The 21,722-nt window shown below is 48.6% G+C and overlaps 5 protein-coding genes across 5 annotated transcripts; 3 read left to right on the top strand and 2 right to left on the bottom strand.

Annotated features, from left to right (window-relative positions):
• Positions 1-1,433: 1,433 nt before the first annotated feature.
• Positions 1,434-4,340, top strand: CDV56_102684 (Nrd1 complex RNA-binding subunit; the record flags this gene model as incomplete). The annotated part of the gene is made up of 8 exons (XM_026756303.1): positions 1,434-1,553; positions 1,628-1,873; positions 2,103-2,205; positions 2,339-3,367; positions 3,437-3,470; positions 3,532-3,700; positions 3,756-3,960; positions 4,030-4,340. The coding sequence occupies 8 exons, from the start codon at positions 1,434-1,436 to the stop codon at positions 4,338-4,340; spliced, it is 2,217 nt and encodes a 738-aa protein (XP_026612439.1).
• Positions 4,341-5,360: 1,020 nt separating this feature from the next.
• CDV56_102351 (O-acetylhomoserine aminocarboxypropyltransferase/cysteine synthase family protein) lies at positions 5,361-6,985 on the bottom strand (the record flags this gene model as incomplete). The annotated part of the gene is made up of 6 exons (XM_026755970.1): positions 5,361-5,553; positions 5,623-6,191; positions 6,254-6,613; positions 6,682-6,765; positions 6,823-6,877; positions 6,942-6,985. The coding sequence occupies 6 exons, from the start codon at positions 6,983-6,985 to the stop codon at positions 5,361-5,363; spliced, it is 1,305 nt and encodes a 434-aa protein (XP_026612438.1).
• A 1,691-nt stretch (positions 6,986-8,676) lies between these two features.
• CDV56_101477 (putative arginine transporter) lies at positions 8,677-13,343 on the top strand (the record flags this gene model as incomplete). The annotated part of the gene is made up of 3 exons (XM_026755096.1): positions 8,677-9,092; positions 11,557-11,798; positions 11,866-13,343. 3 exons carry the CDS (start codon positions 8,677-8,679, stop codon positions 13,341-13,343), a joined length of 2,136 nt encoding a protein of 711 aa, XP_026612437.1.
• A 1,722-nt stretch (positions 13,344-15,065) lies between these two features.
• CDV56_100579 (putative AMP-binding enzyme) lies at positions 15,066-19,108 on the top strand (the record flags this gene model as incomplete). The annotated part of the gene is made up of 7 exons (XM_026754198.1): positions 15,066-15,239; positions 15,297-15,552; positions 15,630-17,220; positions 17,291-17,392; positions 18,025-18,629; positions 18,724-18,816; positions 18,885-19,108. The coding sequence occupies 7 exons, from the start codon at positions 15,066-15,068 to the stop codon at positions 19,106-19,108; spliced, it is 3,045 nt and encodes a 1,014-aa protein (XP_026612436.1).
• Positions 19,109-19,492: 384 nt separating this feature from the next.
• On the bottom strand, positions 19,493-20,440 carry CDV56_100387 (WW domain-containing protein; the record flags this gene model as incomplete). Its single annotated transcript, XM_026754006.1, has 2 exons — positions 19,493-20,285; positions 20,355-20,440. 2 exons carry the CDS (start codon positions 20,438-20,440, stop codon positions 19,493-19,495), a joined length of 879 nt encoding a protein of 292 aa, XP_026612435.1.
• Between the last annotated feature and the right edge of the window lie 1,282 nt (positions 20,441-21,722).

The following is a 21,722-nucleotide window of genomic DNA, read 5'->3' as shown; positions in this document are numbered from 1 at the left end:
GTACATAATTGTGACCGTAACGACCAGCAATGAAGCGAGGCAATGATGGCAATAGCGTGTACATTACGGTAACCCCCAACCCAGGGCAAGACGCAGCCGGACTCCCGAGTGCCAAACCAACTTTTTCTTTCCATGAGCTTTCTTGCGATGACGGATATTGCCAGTATTTGCACCAATCCACGTTACCGTTTGTTTCTCTGAAACTCCATCCGCCAAATTCCGTCGCTCGGAACAAGAAAAAACGGGGAGCACGGAGTACCTTAATGAACTAGTGCCAAGGACCGATTCTAAGTATAGGTAGGGCACGCTGGGAATATGGAGTCAATATGGCACACTGTACAACTATGTACCACTATTATTACATTTACCAAACTTAAGATAGGATCATGAAATTCTACATTGCTCGCTCCTGCGATGAGTAGGAAACATGCTTTCGTAGGTGGCTCATAGCACTGTATAGATAACTCGAAGGAGGCTCTGACTGGTGACGTCGGCAAGTCGCAATCAAAACTGTAGCCGTGACCCGAGCCTTGCGACTGGCTCAAAGGACAGGAGTAAACTGATGTAGAGCGAAAGGAAAAGTGAGGTACTGTAGAGTTGTATCTAGAAGTTAATGATAGAAATTCTTATGATTGAGAGGAGGGCACATTATATCCTTTTACTAAGGATGAAAAAAATCCTTGTGCAGAACCGACTCATAGCCCAGTTGTTCATGAGTTTCCTGATTCGACTCACCGAACTGAGCTAGCCTGATACCTGGTAGGTAAGGTACGGACGGAGTACAAGAGCAGCAATCAAGAGATTAGATCACGTGAAGTCATGTGGTAACCGAAGAACATGAAGATTGTCGGCCTGAGGCAGACACTAGAGTTTGTCCTCCCAGATTGAGACTAGCTCAAGTCACTAGACACCTGACTTTCCTTTTTTCTTTCTCTCTCCTCAATCCCTCCGTCCCTTCATCATCCATCCATCTTCTCTCTGTCCCAACAACGTAAAGTACATCCAATTCGCCTTCACATTCTTCTTTACTCTGCATCCTCTCACTTTAGGTTGTACCCTGTACTTGTACTCGCTCGCGAGTCGCGAAGCCCTGGGCACCTTGCTTAGCTGTGTTCCAGCTGTAGGCGGAAGGCTCGTTCGTCGCCATCGTGCTCGTGGAGTCTGTAGTGACACGACTACAAGTGTGAAAATTCCGCTCTAGACAAACTTTCCTCACTTCTGAGAGGAAACAAGCCATCGCCAACTTAGGCATCACCAAATCTTCCTGTGCTGGATTTTCCAGTAGAAACGCCTCGTTTTGGAGCTTTGATACTCTCCGCATCTTATACATCCTCATTTCAAGCCGCAAGAGTCTGCTTGTCTCAGCCAAGGGAATTTTGGTAATTGTATGTCTTTCGTACTGCGCTGAGATCCCTGAACGACCATTATCAGCTATGTCTTCTGCTGTAGCAGAGTTGGAGAATTATCTCCAGTCTATGCTGGCTCTCAAGCCCCCAGGCGTTTCTGGGTCTAAGATCAACAGTATCACGTCACTTTGTACAGCCAACGTTCAGGTATGGACAAGTCTTGACATGACCGCAAACTTGTGTTACCCGAATTGCAAGCTAACTCCTGTCTCTTCTCACAGAACGAATCCGTCCTTATTCAGAAGATTTATACACACTTCAAGAAGGCACCAGGAACACACAAATTGGGCGTACTCTATGTCGTAGACTCTGTAACTCGACAATGGGTAGAAGCAGCGCGCAAGGCAGGCCAGCCATCTGGCAGTGCTGCCCCCGATGGAACATTCGCCGCTGGTGTCAACAGAGTGACCGAATTACTGCCTGTCTTGATGACTGATATCATAAACAACGCCCCTGAGGATCAAAAGGTACGCTTTAGATGCAATACGCGAATAATTTTGAAGCCGTTACAGGATTTGTGGAACGCATAGGAGCGATAAGAAACGGTGATCATTTTTGTATCCCGTGATGGCTTCCCATGCTCCCAAATCATCGTATCCCTTTCTCGTTGCTTAAAGCGGCAATCTTTCCTTTAGGCTTCTGCTGTCTTGTGTGACGAATAGTTCAACTTACGTATGCGACTCTCTCAATATATAGGAAAAGATCAAGAAGTTGGTCGATATCTGGGAACGTGGTTATACATTCCCTGCACCCATGCTCGCATCATTCAAGGAAAAGTTGAATGCGCCTGCATCTCAGAGTAAGCTATCCCTTCTAACCCCCCTACGAAGCAGGAGTTGGTCCTGTCGTACGTGGAATCTATCCAATCATTCTAGACCCGTGGTTTCTAGTTGCAACCGCTTTGGTATCATAAATCTAATGTCTCTCCCTAGATGTTGAATCTACCACTCCCGAAGGATCACCAGCACCGAGTTACATTCCACTGGGAGGTCCGCAGCAGCAACAGCTGGCGAATGGCGCATCCTCAACGGCTCCCGCTCAAGCAGCGCCTGACACTTCCAGTATCTTGAAAGCGTTGGCAGATATGGCCAAGCAGAACATAACAACGCCGGCCGTTCCAGCGACGACTAATCCCCTAAATGCATTGAACGCGCAGGGTACAGTTTCACAGCCCGTGTCATCGTCCGTAGACCAGGCTTCACAAGTTCAAGCTGGACAGGCTGGTGTAAATCCTTATGCCGCTGGAACTATGGCGACGCCGTTCGCGGCTTTGAGTAATCTCGCTCAGAATCCAGCATTACTTCCACCACAAAGCCAAAGTCATACTCCTCCAAACCCACTCGCTGCCGCGGGCAATCCCCTGGCCGCGCTACTGCCGCAGGCGACCGCAGCCGCAGCTCAGCCGACTCCTAGTATAGCGCCGGACGCCCTGCAGCAGCAGCTTCAGCTCTTGCAGCTTTTAGCGGCACAGGGAATCCCGCAGGAACAGTGGGCCACCGCCCTCCAGATTCTCAGCTTGTCTACTGCTACAAACATGGCCAATGTGAATCCTGGGCAGGCAGCTGGCTTCAACTTACCAGGTCAAACAGCCGCCGGCTGGGGTAGCCGTCCAGATTCACAGTCACGTGATTTTGATCGAGGGGATCGTGAAAGAGACCGCGACTACATGCGCTCTCCTCCAGGCCAGTATCGTCGCCGATCTCGATCGCCTGGATGGGACCGACGTCGTGATGTGTCACCCCCTCGTCGCCGTGATAGCCCTGTCTATGGAGAGTATCATGGTGATTCTCCCGGCCGTCGGGGTGATATGCGTGGTCGACGAGGCAATGAGTATCGCCAGCGCAGCCCGCCCGGGCGTAGACGGCGTTCTCCTACTCCCCCTCGAAAGGACCCGACACTGCCTCCTCCCGGCCCTAAATTCATCGAGTGGGATTACTCTATCGGACAAGGAAACATGAAAGGTTTGTAGCGCGAATTTCTGAATCTGAATGTGCTTCGTCGAGAGCTTCAGCTAACATCTGTGCGTATAGTTCTGAGCAGAACTCTTTTTGTTGGTGGTGTCACGTAAGTCTACCATTATTCCCCAAAAGTGTCTTTTATACTTTGTATACTGATAATTTTGCAGATCTTCGGAGGCACATCTGCGATCCTTGTTCGGCAAATTTGGTATTGTCCAAACTTGCATTGTGAACATCGACAAACGTCACGCGTTTATCAAAATGATTAGTCGTCAGGACGCCGTCAGTGCCCGGGAGGGAATGGAATCCTTCAAGTCCGGTGACATGCAGCTTAGAGTAAGTTTTTGTTAATAAGTTCGTTGTGTTTAGGAAGTGCCTCTGACAGAATTAGACTCGGTGGGGTGTCGGTTTCGGTCCACGCGACTGTAGTGACTATCAGACAGGCATCAGTGTCATTCCAATCGAGCGACTTACGGAAGCAGATCGTAAGTGGATGCTTACCGCTGAATATGGTGGAACAGGAGGGCGACCCATTGAGTCTGGCATGGTGGTTGAGGAACCTGACATTGAAATCGGTGCTGGCGTTTCATCAAAGGGTAAGAGGCTCTCTTTCCTGGTCCTTCGTATTGACCTAGTGAAGTCAAGGCTAACTCTCTGCCCTATAGCCATTAGTAGACGGATTGCCACCGACACGGGAGGGAAACGCGGTCCGGTGTCGTCCCGCACGCAGCAAGATCGATTCCGTCGCCCAGAGCGTGACGGCCAACCGGGTGGGATGGGGCCTGGTGGCCCTGGCCCTCATGAGGGGCGTGACCCCTCGGCTGTCAATAACGTCGGCGTACCCCCTGCAGTGCCCGGGTTTGGATTTTCGTTTCCCGGAATGCACATGTTTCCTCCTGGCTTCATGATGGGAGGGGCGCAAGCTGGATCTTCCGGCGGCTCAACTCAACCACCACCACCTGGTCAGGGAAGCTGAGTCTTTCGACCAATTTTCTTTGGCACAACCGATCGTATCGCGTTGACGACATAGCATTACCTTCACCGTGTACACAGGCCCTGTCTTCATCTGGCGACTTAACCACGTTTCATTTTCCCCTTCATCTTTCTACCTCACGTGTACTATTTCTCTCAAACGGGGTTATTCGGGAGTTTTGAGTTCTCAGGTCGGTTTCTAAACATGAATTTTGCTTTACTTCATAAAGGGTCTAGCCTAGGATGGCACATTGGCGGGAGACAAGTTCCCTTTATGCTCCAGTCACACTTGCTGTGAGATCATCTCCAGCAGAGCGAAAACAGCACCGTCAAGAGATGAGAAGTGGGACCGGGTTGCATGAAGCTGGATACTGCCATTGTATCATGGTTCCTCAAATTCTGCCTCTCGAGCATCATATCGACCTTCCACTGCTGGTGTTGATTTGCGTTTAGTCCTAGTTGGTTGAGACTCTTGAGGTGGTTCTTTGCGGTATTGTACCGTTATGTGTCTTTCTGCGTTCACATCAAAAAGAATCAACTCGAACAGTTACTATTTGCTTTGTATTTCTCTGTTCAACCCATTCTCTTGCTGTCTTCTTCTCTCTTCGTGGTATGATGCGGTCTATTTTTTCTAGCTTGATTCTACTACATTGAATAACCAATTCAATAGTAATCTTTGATACTGAGGACAAGTTTTTGTACTTCTGTTAGTCCCTTCATGCGACTTTGTGGTCCAGCAATGGACCAATTCTGCTACATGCAGACAACACAGCTGACAATTTCCTCCGAGGGGAGTACCATTATATACTATAGAGTAGCAACCAGATTCTCATAAGAACCACCCCCTCTTCATCCACCCTCTTCGCGAAAACTCTGCGCTTACATTGACGAAGAAAGTCTACATTGACCTTATATTATAAAGCAATAAATTTCAAAGAACTATTCTGCTTGGTATCATATGTTCATCGCACATCGTATTCTGCCTTTTGGCGTTCTCCTTTTATGATAGACGTAAGGCTACACTCTACTGTGCGAGTGCGGCACTGGAGGCCTTGAAAGATTGTTCAAAATCGGCAATGATGTCGTCAATATGCTCGGTACCGACCGAAATGCGGATAGCATCCTCAGTGACACCCGAGTCCAGTCGCTCTTGCTCCGTGAGCTGTTCGTGGGTGGTAGACCAAGGGTGGATGGCCAGAGTCTTCGAATCCCCAACACTGTTGCAAAAGGGTTAGCTTGCGTTCTGACAACAAGGTAGCAAAATCTCGGGAGCCAGGAATACTTACTTTGCCAGGTTAGAGATCAGCTTGAAGTTGTCAACTACCTGACTACCGGCAGCCGCGCCTCCCTTGACTCCAAAGGATAGTACGCCACCGAAGCCGCGCTTCAGGTAACGCTTGGCAAGTTCGTGGCTGGGGTGAGATTCCAGACCAGGATACGAGACCCAGCTCACGTGTTCGTTCTTCTGCAGCCATGTGGCCACGGCAAGGGCATTGCTTGCATGTCGCTCAGCGCGCAAACTCAGAGTCTCCAGACCAAGTAGAAGCTGCTGAGCGGCAAATGGGTTCAGTGCCGATCCCAGGTCACGAAGAATCTCAACCCGGACACGGATAGCGAAAGTGATAGGTCCAAAGGTTTCCCAGAACTTCAAACCGTGGTAGCCCTCGGACGGTTCGATGAATTGGGGGAATCTATCGGCGTGCTTACCCCAATCAAATTTACCGCTGTCGACAACAACACCGCCAATGGTGGTTCCATGACCACCGATCCACTTGGTTGCGCTGTGCACCACGATGTCAGCACCGTGCTCGATGGGGCGGAAGAAGTAGCCACCAGCGCCGAAAGTGTTGTCAACCTAGAATAAAGGCGGGCGCAATCAGAGATAGTCTTCCCGTATTTCGACGAAGTGAAACTCACCACGAGAGGAACGCCCTTCTCGTGAGCGACCTTAGCGATCGCCTCAAAATCGGGTACATTGTACCGGGGATTGCCAATAGTCTCGACATAGACAGCCTTGGTGCGGTCATCAATGGCCGCGGCGATGTCCTCTGGCTTGTCTCCTTGGACAAACTTGGTTGTGATACCCAGACGAGGAAGGAAGACTTTCAATTGGTTATATGTACCACCGTACAAGTTGCTCGTAGCTACGATGTTGTCGCCGGCGTGAGCAAGCGCGGCGATGACCATAAACTGAGCAGCCTGGCCGGAAGAGGCTGCAACGGCTGCCACACCCCCTTCAAGGGCGGCGATGCGCTTCTCAAAAACATCAACAGTAGGCTGAAGTAAAATGAAGATTATCAGTGATACGACTTACAACCCAATCCGGGCTGCGGAGAATTACTCACGTTCATAATACGGCTGTAGATGTTTCCGAACTCCTTGAGGCCAAAGAGTCTGGCGCCATGGGCAGAATCATTGAATGTGTATGACTACATCTCGAGATTAGTGGGGTGAATGACTAGGAGAGTAGAAGGGATGGGACCAACGGTAGTAGCATAGATTGGCACTGCCCGTGAATTGGTAGCAGAGTCTGGTTCGTGACTTGGTGACTTGTCAGTGTTGCCATTGAGATAATGAGCGGTCCAGATTTCGGTGTTTATCTTACCCAGCATGGAGTTGGAGTGTTTCAAAATGAGGTGTTTGAGACATGGTGTATGTTCAAGGATTGGGTATCGGATACTGGGCTTGGACACTCTTCTCACACGATCTATAATGCAATCGAATCGAGGATCGACAGGTAGAGGCGAGGATGAAGAGGGAGGCAACACTGCAGATTGAAGAAGGTGGGAGGAGGAGAAAAAAAGGAAAAAGGAAAAGAAAAAGGAGTAATTGAAGTGGGGGAGAAATGTTCAGAAGAGTATACAGAAGTAGTTTGGAGCATAAGTAGTTACCATATGCTTGGGGATGTGCACTGGGGTAGCGCCGATGGCGTGATTGAGGGACGAACACTGGAACTGGGAGAGGGAAAAAGCAGTACGAGAAAACATCAATAACAAGAACTAATCATTCAGAGAAAGTGTGGGTGGAATACGAAGACCTTATAATTGCTTTTCAAAGGAGTGATGATTTTGATCCAGAGATGTATATGTACCACTGTGAGAGAATCGATACATAGCAGTGGTAGAAGATGATGCTGACGAGAGAAGTAACTACATATGAGTGTCATAGACATTTCCTGGATAGAGTAGTCATATTTTCAGCTGATAAGATTGAATTGTAGTCCGGAGTATCCAACATAGACTTCACATCTAATGTATACAAAAGAAGGTACTAATACTGTTTCATTAGAATCCCTCATTCTCATTCTCATTCTCTCTTGTTCTTCAGATCCAATCTGGGGAAGCTGATGATTGATGATTGATATTGATGAGTCAGTATCTCAAGGCACAAGCGGTCGTCCATGGGTCCTAGACAGGTACTAGTCTAATACTATAGTCATAGTCTATGGCATCTTCAGTCTGTCGTGGCGCTCCTGGGCCCCTATCGAGGGGCATAGCATGTTGTGGCTTTGGAATGTGTTTCCCCTATGACACTCGTGTTGATTTCTTTGCCGAGGCGCATGTCGTCATAGGGCAGAAAGTTCCTTAGCCTTGAGCCATCTATGCCCGTTGCTATCATCGATCACAGGCCCCATGACGCAGACGTCCACCTTGAAGAACAATGGTAAGACAGGAAAATGAGGTTATAGTACACAACAGAAAGACAAGGGATCGACGCCAATTAAAATGCTCGGGAGCGTGCAAGTTGTAGCGGCGTACAAAAAACTAGGCGGAAGAATTAAAAGAGGAATGCCTTTTGACTGTGACGTTTGTGATCACCAGGCATGTATTTAAAGCAAAGAGACTACACTAGCGGTCAAGATTCCTCTGTGCTGTCCTTCCTGGTGTATCTATATGCACCCTATGAACTTGGAGTTCTCTTTCCATCAAAGTCTACAGTCATTGCTCCTCCAACAAACTTGAACAATAATACCTATCTTCGCCAATAAAGGTTTGTCCCATACTCGCATGTCCAGTCCGCCCCCTGCCACAGGAGGAAGATTGAGGCCAACAGTGGTTTTTTTATGGCACGGGATGATAGCGATGATCTTGGCTGAAAAGAGTCTCCAAGGCCACGATCATGGTTTCGTCCGGCGCCCTTTAAGTACGAGCGAATGTCCCAGTCCGCTCCAATCTCTCCCTTTCATCTTCACATGCCCGAGGTTCGGGTTTGAAGGCATCGACTGATTGACTATCTATAGGTCAGAAGAAGCAGGGCCTTTCTTCCCACACTCGTCACCTCTTGATGCCATAATTTACTCACACCATTTACACATCATCCAGCAGTGATCGTTCTTCATTATGGCTTTGAACATGCCTTGGATTTATCCTGTTCGCGTCGTCCAGGTAGCTTTCGCGATCATCGTGCTCGGATTGACGGCATATGGTAGGCCTACGCTCGTCCTGCTTGTTGTGCTGATGGAAGACTTGCCTAACGCCCTAGCAGCTGTTACTGTAGTCCAGAGTGACACCGTCAATTTCATGCTTTTCAATGGCGTCTGGACTGCCTTCGTTGCAACGCCCTATCTTGCGCTGGCCCCAGTTTTCTTCCCTCAACTGGCGCATCGCTTTGTCATCCCAGCTGTGGAAATTGTGACCATGATTTTCTGGTTTGCAGGGTTTATTGCGCTTGGTGTTTTGCTTCCGTCTCCGGATTACTGCCACTGGGGCCAATGCAGGGCATTGCAAGCTGCAACCGTGTTTGGGGCATTCGAATGGTAAGTCATACCCAATTCAATCTAGAGCTTTTTCGTCACATCTCGACGTCTTGCCGAATTCGAAGATATCAAGGGCTGACATTGCGGGAAAAGGGCATTGTTCCTTGCTACGAGCATTGTAGCTATACTCGGTGCTCTGCGATCTGGCGGTCACAGCACCAACAGTACGAAGCCGGCCCCGCAAACTACCACTCACATTGGAGTCTAAACAGGTTGATAGCAACCGTAGTTCCGTGATGATGGGTACCTGTCCTCGCATGTCATACCTATTCACATGAATACTCGCAGATGAGTCTCGAAAGAGAAAACCGCCTACGTTCAACTGTTCTCATGGCATGAGGTCATATACGCCAGCTTCGACCGACACTTGCTGTTTCCAGTCACCGAGAACACCAACAACATGCAACGACACAGAGAGATTCTTCGCGGAGGCGCATGAATGATGGCTGTTGATTTCTCTCGGACTGACTTCCCGAATCTCGTAGATTCGCAATTGACGCCTATTGGAGACCATGACTTCATCTATTAACGATTATGCCTTTGTATCTTTATAATGAGACCTATTTCGTTTCTCCGCATGCTGTGATGTTGATACCCCCGTCAATTCTTTATACCATGTATCTGATCTCTGTTGTACACTGATCCACAAGTTAGCTGAAATTTTGATTGATAGCCATTGACATGATATTTCATACAATATGCCCCTGTGTCAAAAAAGTCAGAATCTATATCAGGACTTGAGCCCTGTTTGGAATGGACAGATTGGCTGTTTCTCCTGGTTGACGGTAGAATATTAGAGGGGCAGGCACTGGAGGATTTCAAGCTCAAATGAATTGCCCGATGATGTCAATTGTGGTCGATGATCTGACTATCTTGTCTCTACTTCTAATGGAATGAGAAGCATGAATCTGCGTTGTAGAAGACAAGAGGATGGGACTGGAAGATGCCTCAATGGATCACTTGAAAGGAAATATTCTAGAAGCTTTTAGCCGCACCTCCAGTTTGCCCGCACCGAGAAAACCGCTCTCAAGCTTTGGTTTGGGAAATTAGATCCCAATTATCCCAGGCTTTCCCAACTCCTAGCAAGACTATTTTGTTTGGGACCTTAAGGGTTTAGACCAGGCTTTTGTAGTTTAAGTGTTTGTCCGTTTGACAGTTCCTTAGAACAGCAGGGCAGACTCCCGACCTGAGGATCGTGTGCACAACCCTGTACACACACTACACGGTGTCGCAGACTTACGATGAACCTGGAAAATCCCGAAGAGCAACCAAGAGAATTTTTCCCGTCAGGATGGTGGGTCGACTGAATGACAGTAGTTGCACCTATCTATCTATCTATCGAGTACCTACGTAGTAGAAGTTTTCTCTCTCGGCAACTCATCTCCCATTTCCGATTTCCAAGCAGCAGCCAAGCTTCATTGACTTTCCGCCACCGCACTTAAATCAGTTAGCATCGAGTCATCTTACGAGAAAAAAATTCTTCTTTCTCCGCCCATCAGCCAGCACTCCTAGGCTCCTAGCAGCGCTCCACATCCCATGTGGATGCCACTGGATGGCAACTCTTCAATACTCAATTACTGATTATCTAGGTAGATATCCAAGGCTCCGAGAGAATGATTTTCGTTTGCCATCCAGAGGGCCGTGCTTTCTGCCATCCATGGATTCAAGTCTTATCATAGGAGAGAGAGAGAGAGAGAGAGAGATGGAGAATGCAACAAGGATGAGATGGTAGGAAAAAGTTTTCCTAAAGTACGTACTTTACTACAAAAAGAATCTGCAACCGATGAAGCAATCAGAATATGCATATTATTCCTTCTTCTTGCCTTGAGCTTCTGACTACGGAGTACTGACCATTATTATTTAGAGTACCCCTCGGTAGACAGTAGATAGTCCAGTGATGATGATAATATTTATCTGTTCTCAGTTCTAATCTTCCAAGTCTCCAATTAATGTTACATCGGCCTCCCGCTCGCAGATAGATGACTCCATAATCTCCATTATCAAAGCTCACTCCAGCCAAATTCTGTCTACTGTTCTCTTTACATAACACCTTCCTGTACATTTATTGTACATAATCGTATTATCTGTATCATTTGCCATTGGCTGTGCCTTTATCTCTTTGCCGTGTCAGTCAATTGCTGATTTCTGATGCATTTGCAATAAAAGCACAGCATCAAGTCCTTTCATTGTCATTCTTTGAACCTCGTCCTGATTCAGTTCAGTCGACAGTGCAGAAGAGGGTAAAAAAGAAAGGCCTGCTTGCTCCGTTACTCGGCAGTATTCCAGTGGACTCGACTCACTCAACCTCGAGTGGTCTTAAGTGGAGTCTCTGTTGAACGGCGCGCTTCCCTCCTTCCACCCCGATTTTTTTCGCCTCTTCTTTTTCTTTCTTTTTTGTACCTTGAATCCCCACCAGCCCTCTAGTGCACTTCCATACTCCAACTCGTCTTGTTTCAATCTTCAGCGCCAGAACGCTGAAGGCTCGACTGATGGCCTTCAACGAGCTTGAGGTCACGGCTGCGCCAAAGGTCGCAGAAGACAAGGGCACGATGTTAAACGATGAGTCTGTCCAGGTCTACGACAACAGTTCCCCCCCGGCCTCGAACGATCTGGACTGTGAGAAGCATGGAGCTAGCCGTGAATCGAATCCGCTGCCCGATCTCAAGCGGAAGCTGAAGAGCAGGCATCTACAGATGATTGCCATTGGTGAGTCATGCTTTAATTTGAGCCTCAGCTCAGAAGCATCCCGCTTTGTGCTAATCCACTCTGGTAGGTGGTACTATCGGCACAGGTCTTTTCATCAGTAGCGGTACCGCTATCGCACATGCAGGCCCCGTGGGGGCCCTCATCGCCTATATGTTCGTTGGCTCCATCGTCTACTCGGTCATGACCTCTTTGGGAGAGATCGCTACATACATTCCAATCCCAGGAGCGTTCACCTCCTATGCCACGCGGTTGATTGACCCGAGTCTGGGTTTCGCCATGGGTTGGATTTATTGGTTTTCTTGGGCCATCACCTATGCTCTTGAGCTGACCGCAACGGGTCTGATCATCCAATTCTGGAAATCGGATATCCAAATCGCCATCTTCATTGCTGTCTTCTGGGTGATGATCACTCTTTTCAACTTCTTGCCTGTCAGTTTTTATGGCGAGTTGGAATTCTGGTTCTCAAGCATCAAAGTTATCACTGTCGTTGGGTTCATGATCTTCGCTATTTGCATTGACGCAGGTGCTGGTGACAAGGGCTACCTTGGTTTCCGGTACTGGTCGAACCCTGGGCCCTTTTCCCCTTACGAAGGCGTTCACCCCGATTCCACCGCGAAGTTTGTCGGCTTCTGGGCTGTCCTGATCCAGGCTGGATTCTCATACCAGGGAACTGAGCTTGTTGGCATTGCTGCTGGTGAAACAGAAAATCCCCGCAAGACTGTTCCTGCGGCCATCCGCAAGACATTCTTTCGAATCCTGTTCTTTTTTGTCCTGACCATCTTCTTTATTGGTCTGCTGGTACCCTACACTAATGATAACCTTCTCACGGGTGGAAATGACGCCAACTCCTCGCCCTTTGTCATTGCTGCTAAGCTAGCAGGTGTGAAGGTTCTCCCGCATATCATCAATGCGGTCCTGCTGACTGTGGTTCTTTCTGCTGCGAACTCTAATGTCTACAGTGGCAGCCGTATCTTGATTGGTCTGGCACAGGAAGGGTTCGCGCCGCGTTGGTTTAAGAAGACTAGCAAGAAAGGTGTTCCCTACTACAGTGTTGCATTCACCTCAGCTTTTGGCCTGCTTGGATTCATGAATGTTTCCAATGCTGGTAGCACCGTATTCAATTGGTTCCTAAACATCTCTGGTGTGGCAGGCTTCATTACATGGGCATCCTTGAATGCTTGTCATATCGCATTCATGCGAGCCGTAAAGGCTCGCAACATTTCTCGCGACCTCCTCCCGTACAAGGCTTTGTGGCAGCCATGGTATGCCTACTATGGCTTGTTCTTCAACATCCTGATCATCCTCACACAGGGATTCACTGCCTGGATTCCGTCGTTCAGTGTGACCGACTTTTTCGTCGCCTACCTCAGTTTGATTCTTTTCGTTGTGCTCTACCTGGGCCATAAGATCATTTTCCGACCAGCGTTTGTGCGTCCAATCGAAGCGGATATCGATACTGGCCGCGTCGCTCTGGAAAACGAGATGTGGGAGACAGTCACGCCCACCAAGTGGTATCAGAAGTTGGGCAGTGCGATCCTGGGATAGAAACACGGCGCGACTTCTTGGCCCACTCATGTGCCGTATGTGTCGACCGTCCACAGGAGAGGTAATTAATGTACAGAAAATGAAGTATGGACTGTTACGACATCTACGTTCGTCGGTATGGTTGTTCGGCTATCCGATTATCTGTGGACTATGACAGGAGAAAGGATGAATGCGCCGGTGGAATAGGGATGATACCCCTGTGTCTATCTCGGTTTTGTTTTGTATATAGCATGTAGATATTTCTCTCGCAGGATTCAGCATTTGGCATGGAGTTGGGTGAGTTGTCTCTTTTCATGGTTATGACCTGATTGTACAGGTGTTCAATAGATAATTTATGCGCCATCTCATCTAGAAATCTCAAGTTACTGACTCATATATAACTGTAGGTATGCTCTAAACACATCATATTTCCCTCACTCATGATATAGTAGGATCTTACTATGGTGATAGGACAACAATGCAGGCATGACTGCACTATCACATGAAACTCTTCCCACGTGCTTACATACAACTTACTATGTATTAGCTTTCTCCAATGATCTTCCCTAGCAGCTGACACAGTACCAGGGGTACCCTTACTCACATCAGTACTCCATATGCACCTATCTGCTCTCATCCATGCGCACAAGTCCCAGTCCTCGATCACTGGCTGATCTGAACCAGAAGTATGAACAGTCAAAGCATCGGAATTTCCCCCAGATATTTACCTAGGTTAAAAAAAGTAGTACATCGATTTTAAAATTTAGAACATATCTTGACGGTATGGGGGACAATTTCGGGCCGACGCCATCTTGCGTTAGGATCTCCGGGACATTGAGCGATCTAAACTGGAAATAGAAGAACTTCATCGGCTTTATTATCGAGTCTTTAAGGTGATGGAAATGCAGCAATAATAGTGGAGTGGCTGAGTAGGAAGTAGACCGTACCGAGTAGATACCTGGTGGATGTCTCGGATTTCTCTTGTGCTTATCCTGGGAATCCCGCAGAATCCACCGTCATCCTGTATCTTCGTTACTTTCTTACAGATACGATGTATCTACTGTCTAAGGTAATTTGTGTAGCCATTGAAATTCAAGAAGAATTCGGAGGATCTTCTGTCGAATCTTTGAGAGAGCGTGAAAGGCAGAACAGCCGAGGTAAGTTTCCACGAGGATGAATGGTCGGCTATGACTTCAGCGCTTGGCTCGACCATTCAGCTGCTCAGCGATGCTCCAGTCCCCAGTCCAACTACCCCATCCCGAGGAGTGATTTGGCGGGCTTTCCTTGTTCCAGGGGGGCCAGTGATCCCCGGTCGCTTTTTCTCCAGATATTTATTTCTTATAATATCTATCGGACAGGCAGAAGAAGGAGGAACAAAACAAGAGCAGCCAGGCATGAGGACATCGTTCTGAATTCTTAAGGAGTCCAGCTACCTAGCTTCCTCCACTTCCCTTTTCGCTTACCTTGACTCCATACTGTCCGTCCTTGTCCGATCATTTCGCTCCCTGATTCATTATTGTATAGATTGCTCGTCTTCCATTTCTGGACGAAATAAGCACTCCTTTTTCTTGTAAATTTCCTCCCTTTTCGGTCGTTGTCGAGACTTTCCACTTGTGCTATCGGACGCCGTAGGTTCTGCGTCCCCTCCCCTCCCCTGGCCTTGGAATGACTGACTTTATGTCTTATGGATGCTTTTGTACCCACTAACTCAAACAGAGATAGATTGTATACATTGTCGCCGCCATGTTTTTCTCCCAGCAACCCACCCATCTCGCTCGTGCCGAGGAATTGAGACAAGAACCTCCCAAGGGCACTCCATATTCGGTTGCCCTTCCCGGCACCGAGCAACCCGGACGGAGCAAAGTCTACCGTGCTTGGAATCTTCAGAATGAGCTTCTAAAGACGTTGGACCCCAAGGTATGCGCCGAATACCATGGAAACTCCTCACGACTAATCCTGATCCTGTCTGTCTAGATTCTCACGGCGCACGATGTCTTTGAGTCGACCGCGAATCGAGTCCCGAAAGCCCATTGCCTCGGATGGCGTCCTTACAACCCGGTCACAAAAACCTACGGCCCTTACCAGTGGATGGACTATGAGACCGTTCGAAAGCGAAGAGCTGCCTTTGGTGCCGGCTTGGTGGAAGTGCACAACAAGCATGGCTGCGGACGCCCGGGACCGTATGGGATTGGACTTTGGTGTCAAAATCGGCCAGAATGGCAAATTACTGGTACGAGATTCCCCCGCCTCTCCCTCGTCTGATTACTCAATATGTTCCTGGCCTCTGACTGAAGTTCGTCATCGCAGATCTGGCATGCATGTCCCAGTCCCTCTACTCGGTCTCGATCTATGATGTCCTTGCCTCGGATGCCACCGAATATATTATCAACCATGCAGAATTGAACTGTGTTGTCACCTCCTTGCCGCATATTCCCACTCTGCTTAAGCTCAAGCCCTCTTTGCCCAATCTCAAGATCATCGTGAGTCTGGATCCTCTGGATGCTGGCGAACCCGCCGGCCACTCAAAGCGTGCGCTCCTGGAGTCCATCGCTGCCGGTCTGGATGTCGCAATCTATACCATGGATCAGGTTGAGGAGCTGGGCACCGCTTCGAATCGTCCGTGCAATCCCCCCTCTCCTTCGGACATCGTCACGATCAACTATACCTCCGGTACTACCGGTCCTCCAAAGGGTGTGGTCTTGACTCATGAGAATGCCGTGGCTGCAACCTCTGCCGCGCTCGTCAACGTTCAGCAGGCCCCAGGTGACACAAGTTTGTCTTATCTGCCGTTGGCCCACATCTATGCTCGTTTGACGGAGCATACCGCTTTCTGGGCGGGTGCGCGTATCGGCTACTTCCACGGTAATATCGTGGAACTGGTCGACGATATCAAGACGTTGAAACCTACGGGTTTCATGTCAGTCCCCCGTCTTTACAGTCGCTTTGGCAACGTCATTCGTGCTGCCACCGTAGAGCAACCCGGCTTCAAGGGTGCTCTGTCAAGACACATTGTTGCCGCCAAAACTGCCAACCTGAAGAATCCCGACCCCAGCAAAGCCACCGTGAAGCATGCTCTATACGACAGAATCTGGGCCAAGAAGGTCGCTGCGGCCATTGGTTTGGAACGGTGTAGATTCATGGTGTCGGGCTCGGCGCCCCTAGATCCCTCCTTGCACAACTTCCTGAGAGTTGCCCTTGGAGTCGACTTCATCCAGGGCTACGGTCTGACCGAGACGTACGCCATGGCAAGCTCGCAGTCTTCGAAGGATCTTACCGCCGGCAACTGTGGGCGTCTCGCTCCTTGCACCGAAGCCTGTCTAATGTCTTTGCCTGACATGGAATATTCGGTCGACGACAAGCCTTTCCCACGGGGTGAGTTGCTTCTGCGCGGTACCAATGTCTTCAAGGAATACTTCAAGAACACGGAGGAGACCAGCAAAGCGATGACCGAGGATGGTTGGTTCCGAACTGGGGATGTTTGTACAGTTGATGAAATGGGTCGCTTTGTTATCATCGACCGCCGGAAGAATGTCCTCAAGCTCGCCCAGGGAGAGTACATCTCTCCTGAACGACTTGAGGGTGTCTACCTGTCGGAGCTTGGTTATTTTGCTCAGGGCTATGTTCATGGTGACAGCGTTCAGACTTTCTTGGTTGGTATTTTCGGTGTCCAGCCTGATGCATTCGCTCCGTTCGCTAGCAAGGTTCTTGGTCGGACTATCGATGCTGCAGACATCGAGGGACTTAAGTCGGTTCTGGGTGACGACAAGGTCCGCAAGGCGGTGCTGCGAGACCTCGAGAAGGTCGCCAGGAAGCACAAGCTTGCTGGTTACGAAAGAGTCAAGAACTGTGCTTTGCTCATTGAGCCTTTCTCAGTTGAGAATAACCTGCTGACACCGACGTAAGTGGCCGTCTTCTTTTCGCGCAATATTGCCATTGTTTTCAGATACTAACACTGGTTTAATGTCTAGTCTCAAGCTGAAGCGTCCTCCTACCACGAAGAAATATCGCCAGCTCCTGGATCAGCTTTATACTCAGGCTCTGGAAGAACAATCTGCTCCCAAGGCTAGGCTGTAGATGTGGTTTGACTTCTCTTCTTGTATAGAATTATACCAGTTCTTCAAGTTATCCGTGCTCGTGGTGTTGTATAGCCAGTTTCTTCAAGCAATGTACATACAGTTTGAATTGTCTTTCTGCGCCTTGAGGGGCAACAGATAGTGCACATGCCATATTTTCTATATCTTGCTTTCAGACCCTGGTAGCCGTCGACTATCATTCTTCGTGCCTGGGTGGCTTGTCGAGGTCCCATTTGCCATGCCTTCGAGGCGGGAAGTGACTACGAGATAGGTCTACGAGCAGTTCAGAAATCCCAACCCACTTCTTTAGTCAGGTAACCCGCCTAGTTGGAATAGACTTGTACTTTTCCTGTCCCCTTGAAAAGCTATGAAATGCTCTGTGGCAGACATGTCGATGGCCGACAATCCGAACCGTTCTCCTGGCACGGCAGCAGGTCATGTAAGCCCAATCTCAGTCAAGTTCTGCTTTTGCTACGGAGTATAAAGATTATCCAAATGACAAGATCAGGAAAAACTAATCTCGTTATTTCGTTGGTGGCATTGTCACTTGTGCAGTAGGTTAATGCAGCAAGTAGACGGATGTCCAAAAGCTTGGCACTCACATCACCACTCGTTTGTCATTCGTGCAGCGTGCTCCATCTGAACGACGACATCTCTTCCTCGCCCAACCGCCGACGAAATTCTCAAAAATTGTGCGAGGAAGTCACTGCCCTTTCAATGATGTTCTTCCTCAGGTCGTCTCTTTCTGCCCTTCTCCTTTTCATTGCGGCTACCTTCACAGCAGCATTGTCGTCTCCCCTCACAATCACCATCCCTCCTTCGAATCTGCTACCCAATCCTAACACCCTCCCAGCTGGGACACACGCGACCTTGACCTCATTACCGTCACCGAAGGATACGGAAGATGTCCCCAGTCACCTGCCTCATCCCTTGACGGCCCCGCTCACCCGCTCGGCTTCTTTCGTCTTCCGGAACCTCAAGGCGACGAAACCGGAGTCCTATCTGCTCGATATTCGATCGGCCGAGTATATCTTCGCTCCGTATCGGGTGGACGTCTCTGCCGATGGAACTGTCCTGGGCGTGTGGGAGACTTACCGGGGAAACCCATGGGACAATCGCGGCCCGGAGAAGTTCGTTGTCGATGCTGCTGCTGGCAACAGCGCCAAAGCCGCAGAGGTGACGGTGGAAGCGAAAGTCTTGGCTCGAAGAGGTTTCTATGAAGAAAGAGCTAGATGTGAGATGAATCCCCTCCCACTGCCGTGGCGGAGAATGCTCCGACTTTGGGCCCTTCAAATGATGTGTATGCTGACAAGGACGCATCGTACCAGTCTCGCCCCTTTCGCTCTTCAAAAACCCTATGATTTTGTTGGCATTGGTAGCACTGGGTTTCACCTTTGGAATGCCGAAGCTTATGGAGAATAGTAAGTCGTTTTGCTACTATTAGCTCTTGCCTATACACACCTTGCCTACTTGCTAACTAATTTGCCAGTGGACCCGGAAATGCGTGCTGAATTTGAGAAGCAATCACGCTCCTCTCCGATCTCTGGTGCTACACGAAATGCTATGGCTGGCGGCGGCGCGCCTGGGAATTTCGATCTGGCCGGCTGGATGGCCGGTGCCACCCCAAGGCAAACCGCCGAGACAGATTCTGGAGCCTCCCGGGGAGCAGCAACCGGTCGGGAAACTGGGGGTTCTACGCGCAGACGAGGTTGACAGGCTATTCATTGGCTTCGTCTCAGCCAACTATTCGCTTAAGACATTTTCTTTGACATCAGTCGAATTGACTCTATTACCGCCTACATGACAGATCTCAGCCTGCCGGTATGGGAGTATAAAAAGCAAGTAATAGGACACGAGCAAGAATACTATTTACATGATCATCATCAACATCATATCTTCGTGGAGAGCGATCAGAAGCAAGTCTGTATACACACGCATCTATTGATACGCTTAGGGCATCTGAGATAGATGCGATCCAGACGCAGCAGGGCGAGAACGGAAAATTGAGCCCACGCTCCTGTGACCAATCAACTTAAGAAACTGCAATGAAGGCAGGTGAGGACAAGCGCCAACAAAGCGGCGCACATTTCAGCAAACTCAAAAGTCACCGCCAAAGTCATCACCGCCGCCGAAGTCACCACTGTAATCATCACCATAGTTGTTGATGACCGTGTCCCCATGGTCATCGTCGAATGCTTCTGCGAGCAGAGCACCGCCGAGCAAACCGCCTCCCACACCCAAAGCGGCAGCGCCTGCAGTGCCCATTCCGCCGCTCCGCCGCGGTGGCTGCGCCGCGGGATAGTGGCCGCCCTGTGGCGGGTACTGAGGGTACCCATAACCTGCGGGCTGCGGTTGCGGGGGGTAGCCGCCCCCATAGTAGCCTCCTTGCTGATACCCGTAAGGTTGTTGCTGAGCAACAGGCGGTCTTCCATAGTGGGAGCTACTACTACTACTACTACTCGAGCTCTTGCCCATCAATTTGCTCAGGAAGCCTTTGCTGCGCTTCTGTTCCGGGGCTGGCGCAGGACCCTGTGACGGCTGATAACCCGTTGATGACAGCGGTCGGGAGCTTTCGCTGTAGTAGTCTGCCGCCGCGCCGGGATGCGCAGGGCTTCTGCTTTGAGCTCGAGCATCTTCTTCTGCCTGTAGTTGAGCGGCGAGCCGAGCATCGCTCTCCAGAGTATCATGGCTGGGTTCCCCTTGGTTGTAGGGATTGTTCGAGCCCAGGGTCTTCTTGTCAGTTGCGGCAGCCTGAACGGATGGATCTGCAGGGCCAGAATCATCGTAGGAAGGTGGCGGCCCGCTTGGCGGAGCATGCTGCTCTTCTCTCTGAGCTGGACCCTCAGGACGTTCCCATTGCGATTTGCCCGTGTGTAAGTTCACAAAGAACCTTGAGTAGGGTAGATTAGATTCAAGGGATCGAGACCAAGTTCAAGGTGGAAGCCACAAGAGAGCTCACCATTGCTTGTAGCGGTCGTCATATTGAGCCTTCCATCCTTCTGGAACGGAAGGCGGCGGAGGTCCGGGAGGCGGGGCAAATGACATGGAGATTCAAAAGATGAGGGAGCGGACTCGGTCTTAGACGTTCAACAACAATAATATATCCAAGCACGTTGATAGCGAAGGATCGAGACGGTTTCTTGTTTGTATCAGACTCGCGAGAGCAGTTAAGGAAGGAGGGTCAGAAATTTGGAGATGGCAATGGTGTTCACTATGGTTCGGCAGTAGGGTACTCTGTACTCCGTACCCCGTAGAGAGATATGATCTCATATAAATAGCTACTGGCCACCTAGCCACTGGGTCACCGCTTTGCAGTGCCCTGTGGCGGTGCCCGGATACTTAATGCTGCTGATTGGACGACTGGCAGTAGATAATACAATATGCCTTTCTAATCTTGTCTAGAATCTAGTGTAAGGAATCTACCCCGTGCGCTACTACTACTATATGTCTGGATTGCGGTAATGTTGGTCTTTTGGCCTTGTGGGATATCTAGAATCCAGCTGGATTCTTTACATACAGAATTCTAGATACAGCAATTGAACTTATCTATCAGCTCACAGCTGCAACAGGCTTTGAAAGATAGACTAATGTTAGATGTGATAAAAGCCATCTTTCTCATGCATTTTTATTATGAATTTACTGATTAGAGCCATAGTCACTAGACATTCATATCTATCACCCAGTAGGGCAAAATAACACCATATGAAGCCAGATCCTAATATCTATCCATGGAGTGCCCTGACTTCTGATATATCAATATCATTACTACAAACTTACCATCTTTCTAGACCATGATATAGAATAATATATAGATTCTGTCGTGGTCTACGTCAAGGTAGGGACTAATATGGTGTATGGTAAGAAGCTGAGTTCATATCTATAATAACTAGTCTGCAGATATGGACATTAATAATAAGTCATCACTATAAATAAGACTATAAGGAAGTAATACTTAAAGTATTAACTATAATATTATCCCCTCCTATAGATAAGCTAAGTGCTATATAAGGTGATTTATATAAAAAAGAAAGGGTAAAACCTTAATTTATAGAAAAAAATACTAAGTATAAGATAAAACTGGAAAAGAAGGCTGTTATAAGTGAGAACTATATATTAATTATTTATAGGAATTATAAGGATAAGGTTATGTTATTATAGGGGTAGTAATAGGCTATTAACTAAGCTAATTTATAGTAATAAAGATAAGAGGCTAAAATATAGTTACTTAATAAGAATATATAAAATAATAGTAGGTTAAATAGATAAAGTATTATTAATAATATAAAGTATAAATAATATAGGAGAAACTAAGGGGCTTAGTTAAAGG

The sequence above is a fragment of the Aspergillus thermomutatus genome (assembly GCF_002237265.1).
Source record: "Aspergillus thermomutatus strain HMR AF 39 chromosome Unknown NODE_172, whole genome shotgun sequence".
Taxonomy (NCBI): Eukaryota; Fungi; Ascomycota; class Eurotiomycetes; order Eurotiales; family Aspergillaceae; genus Aspergillus; species Aspergillus thermomutatus.
This window is presented reverse-complemented; position numbering and strand designations above follow the sequence as displayed.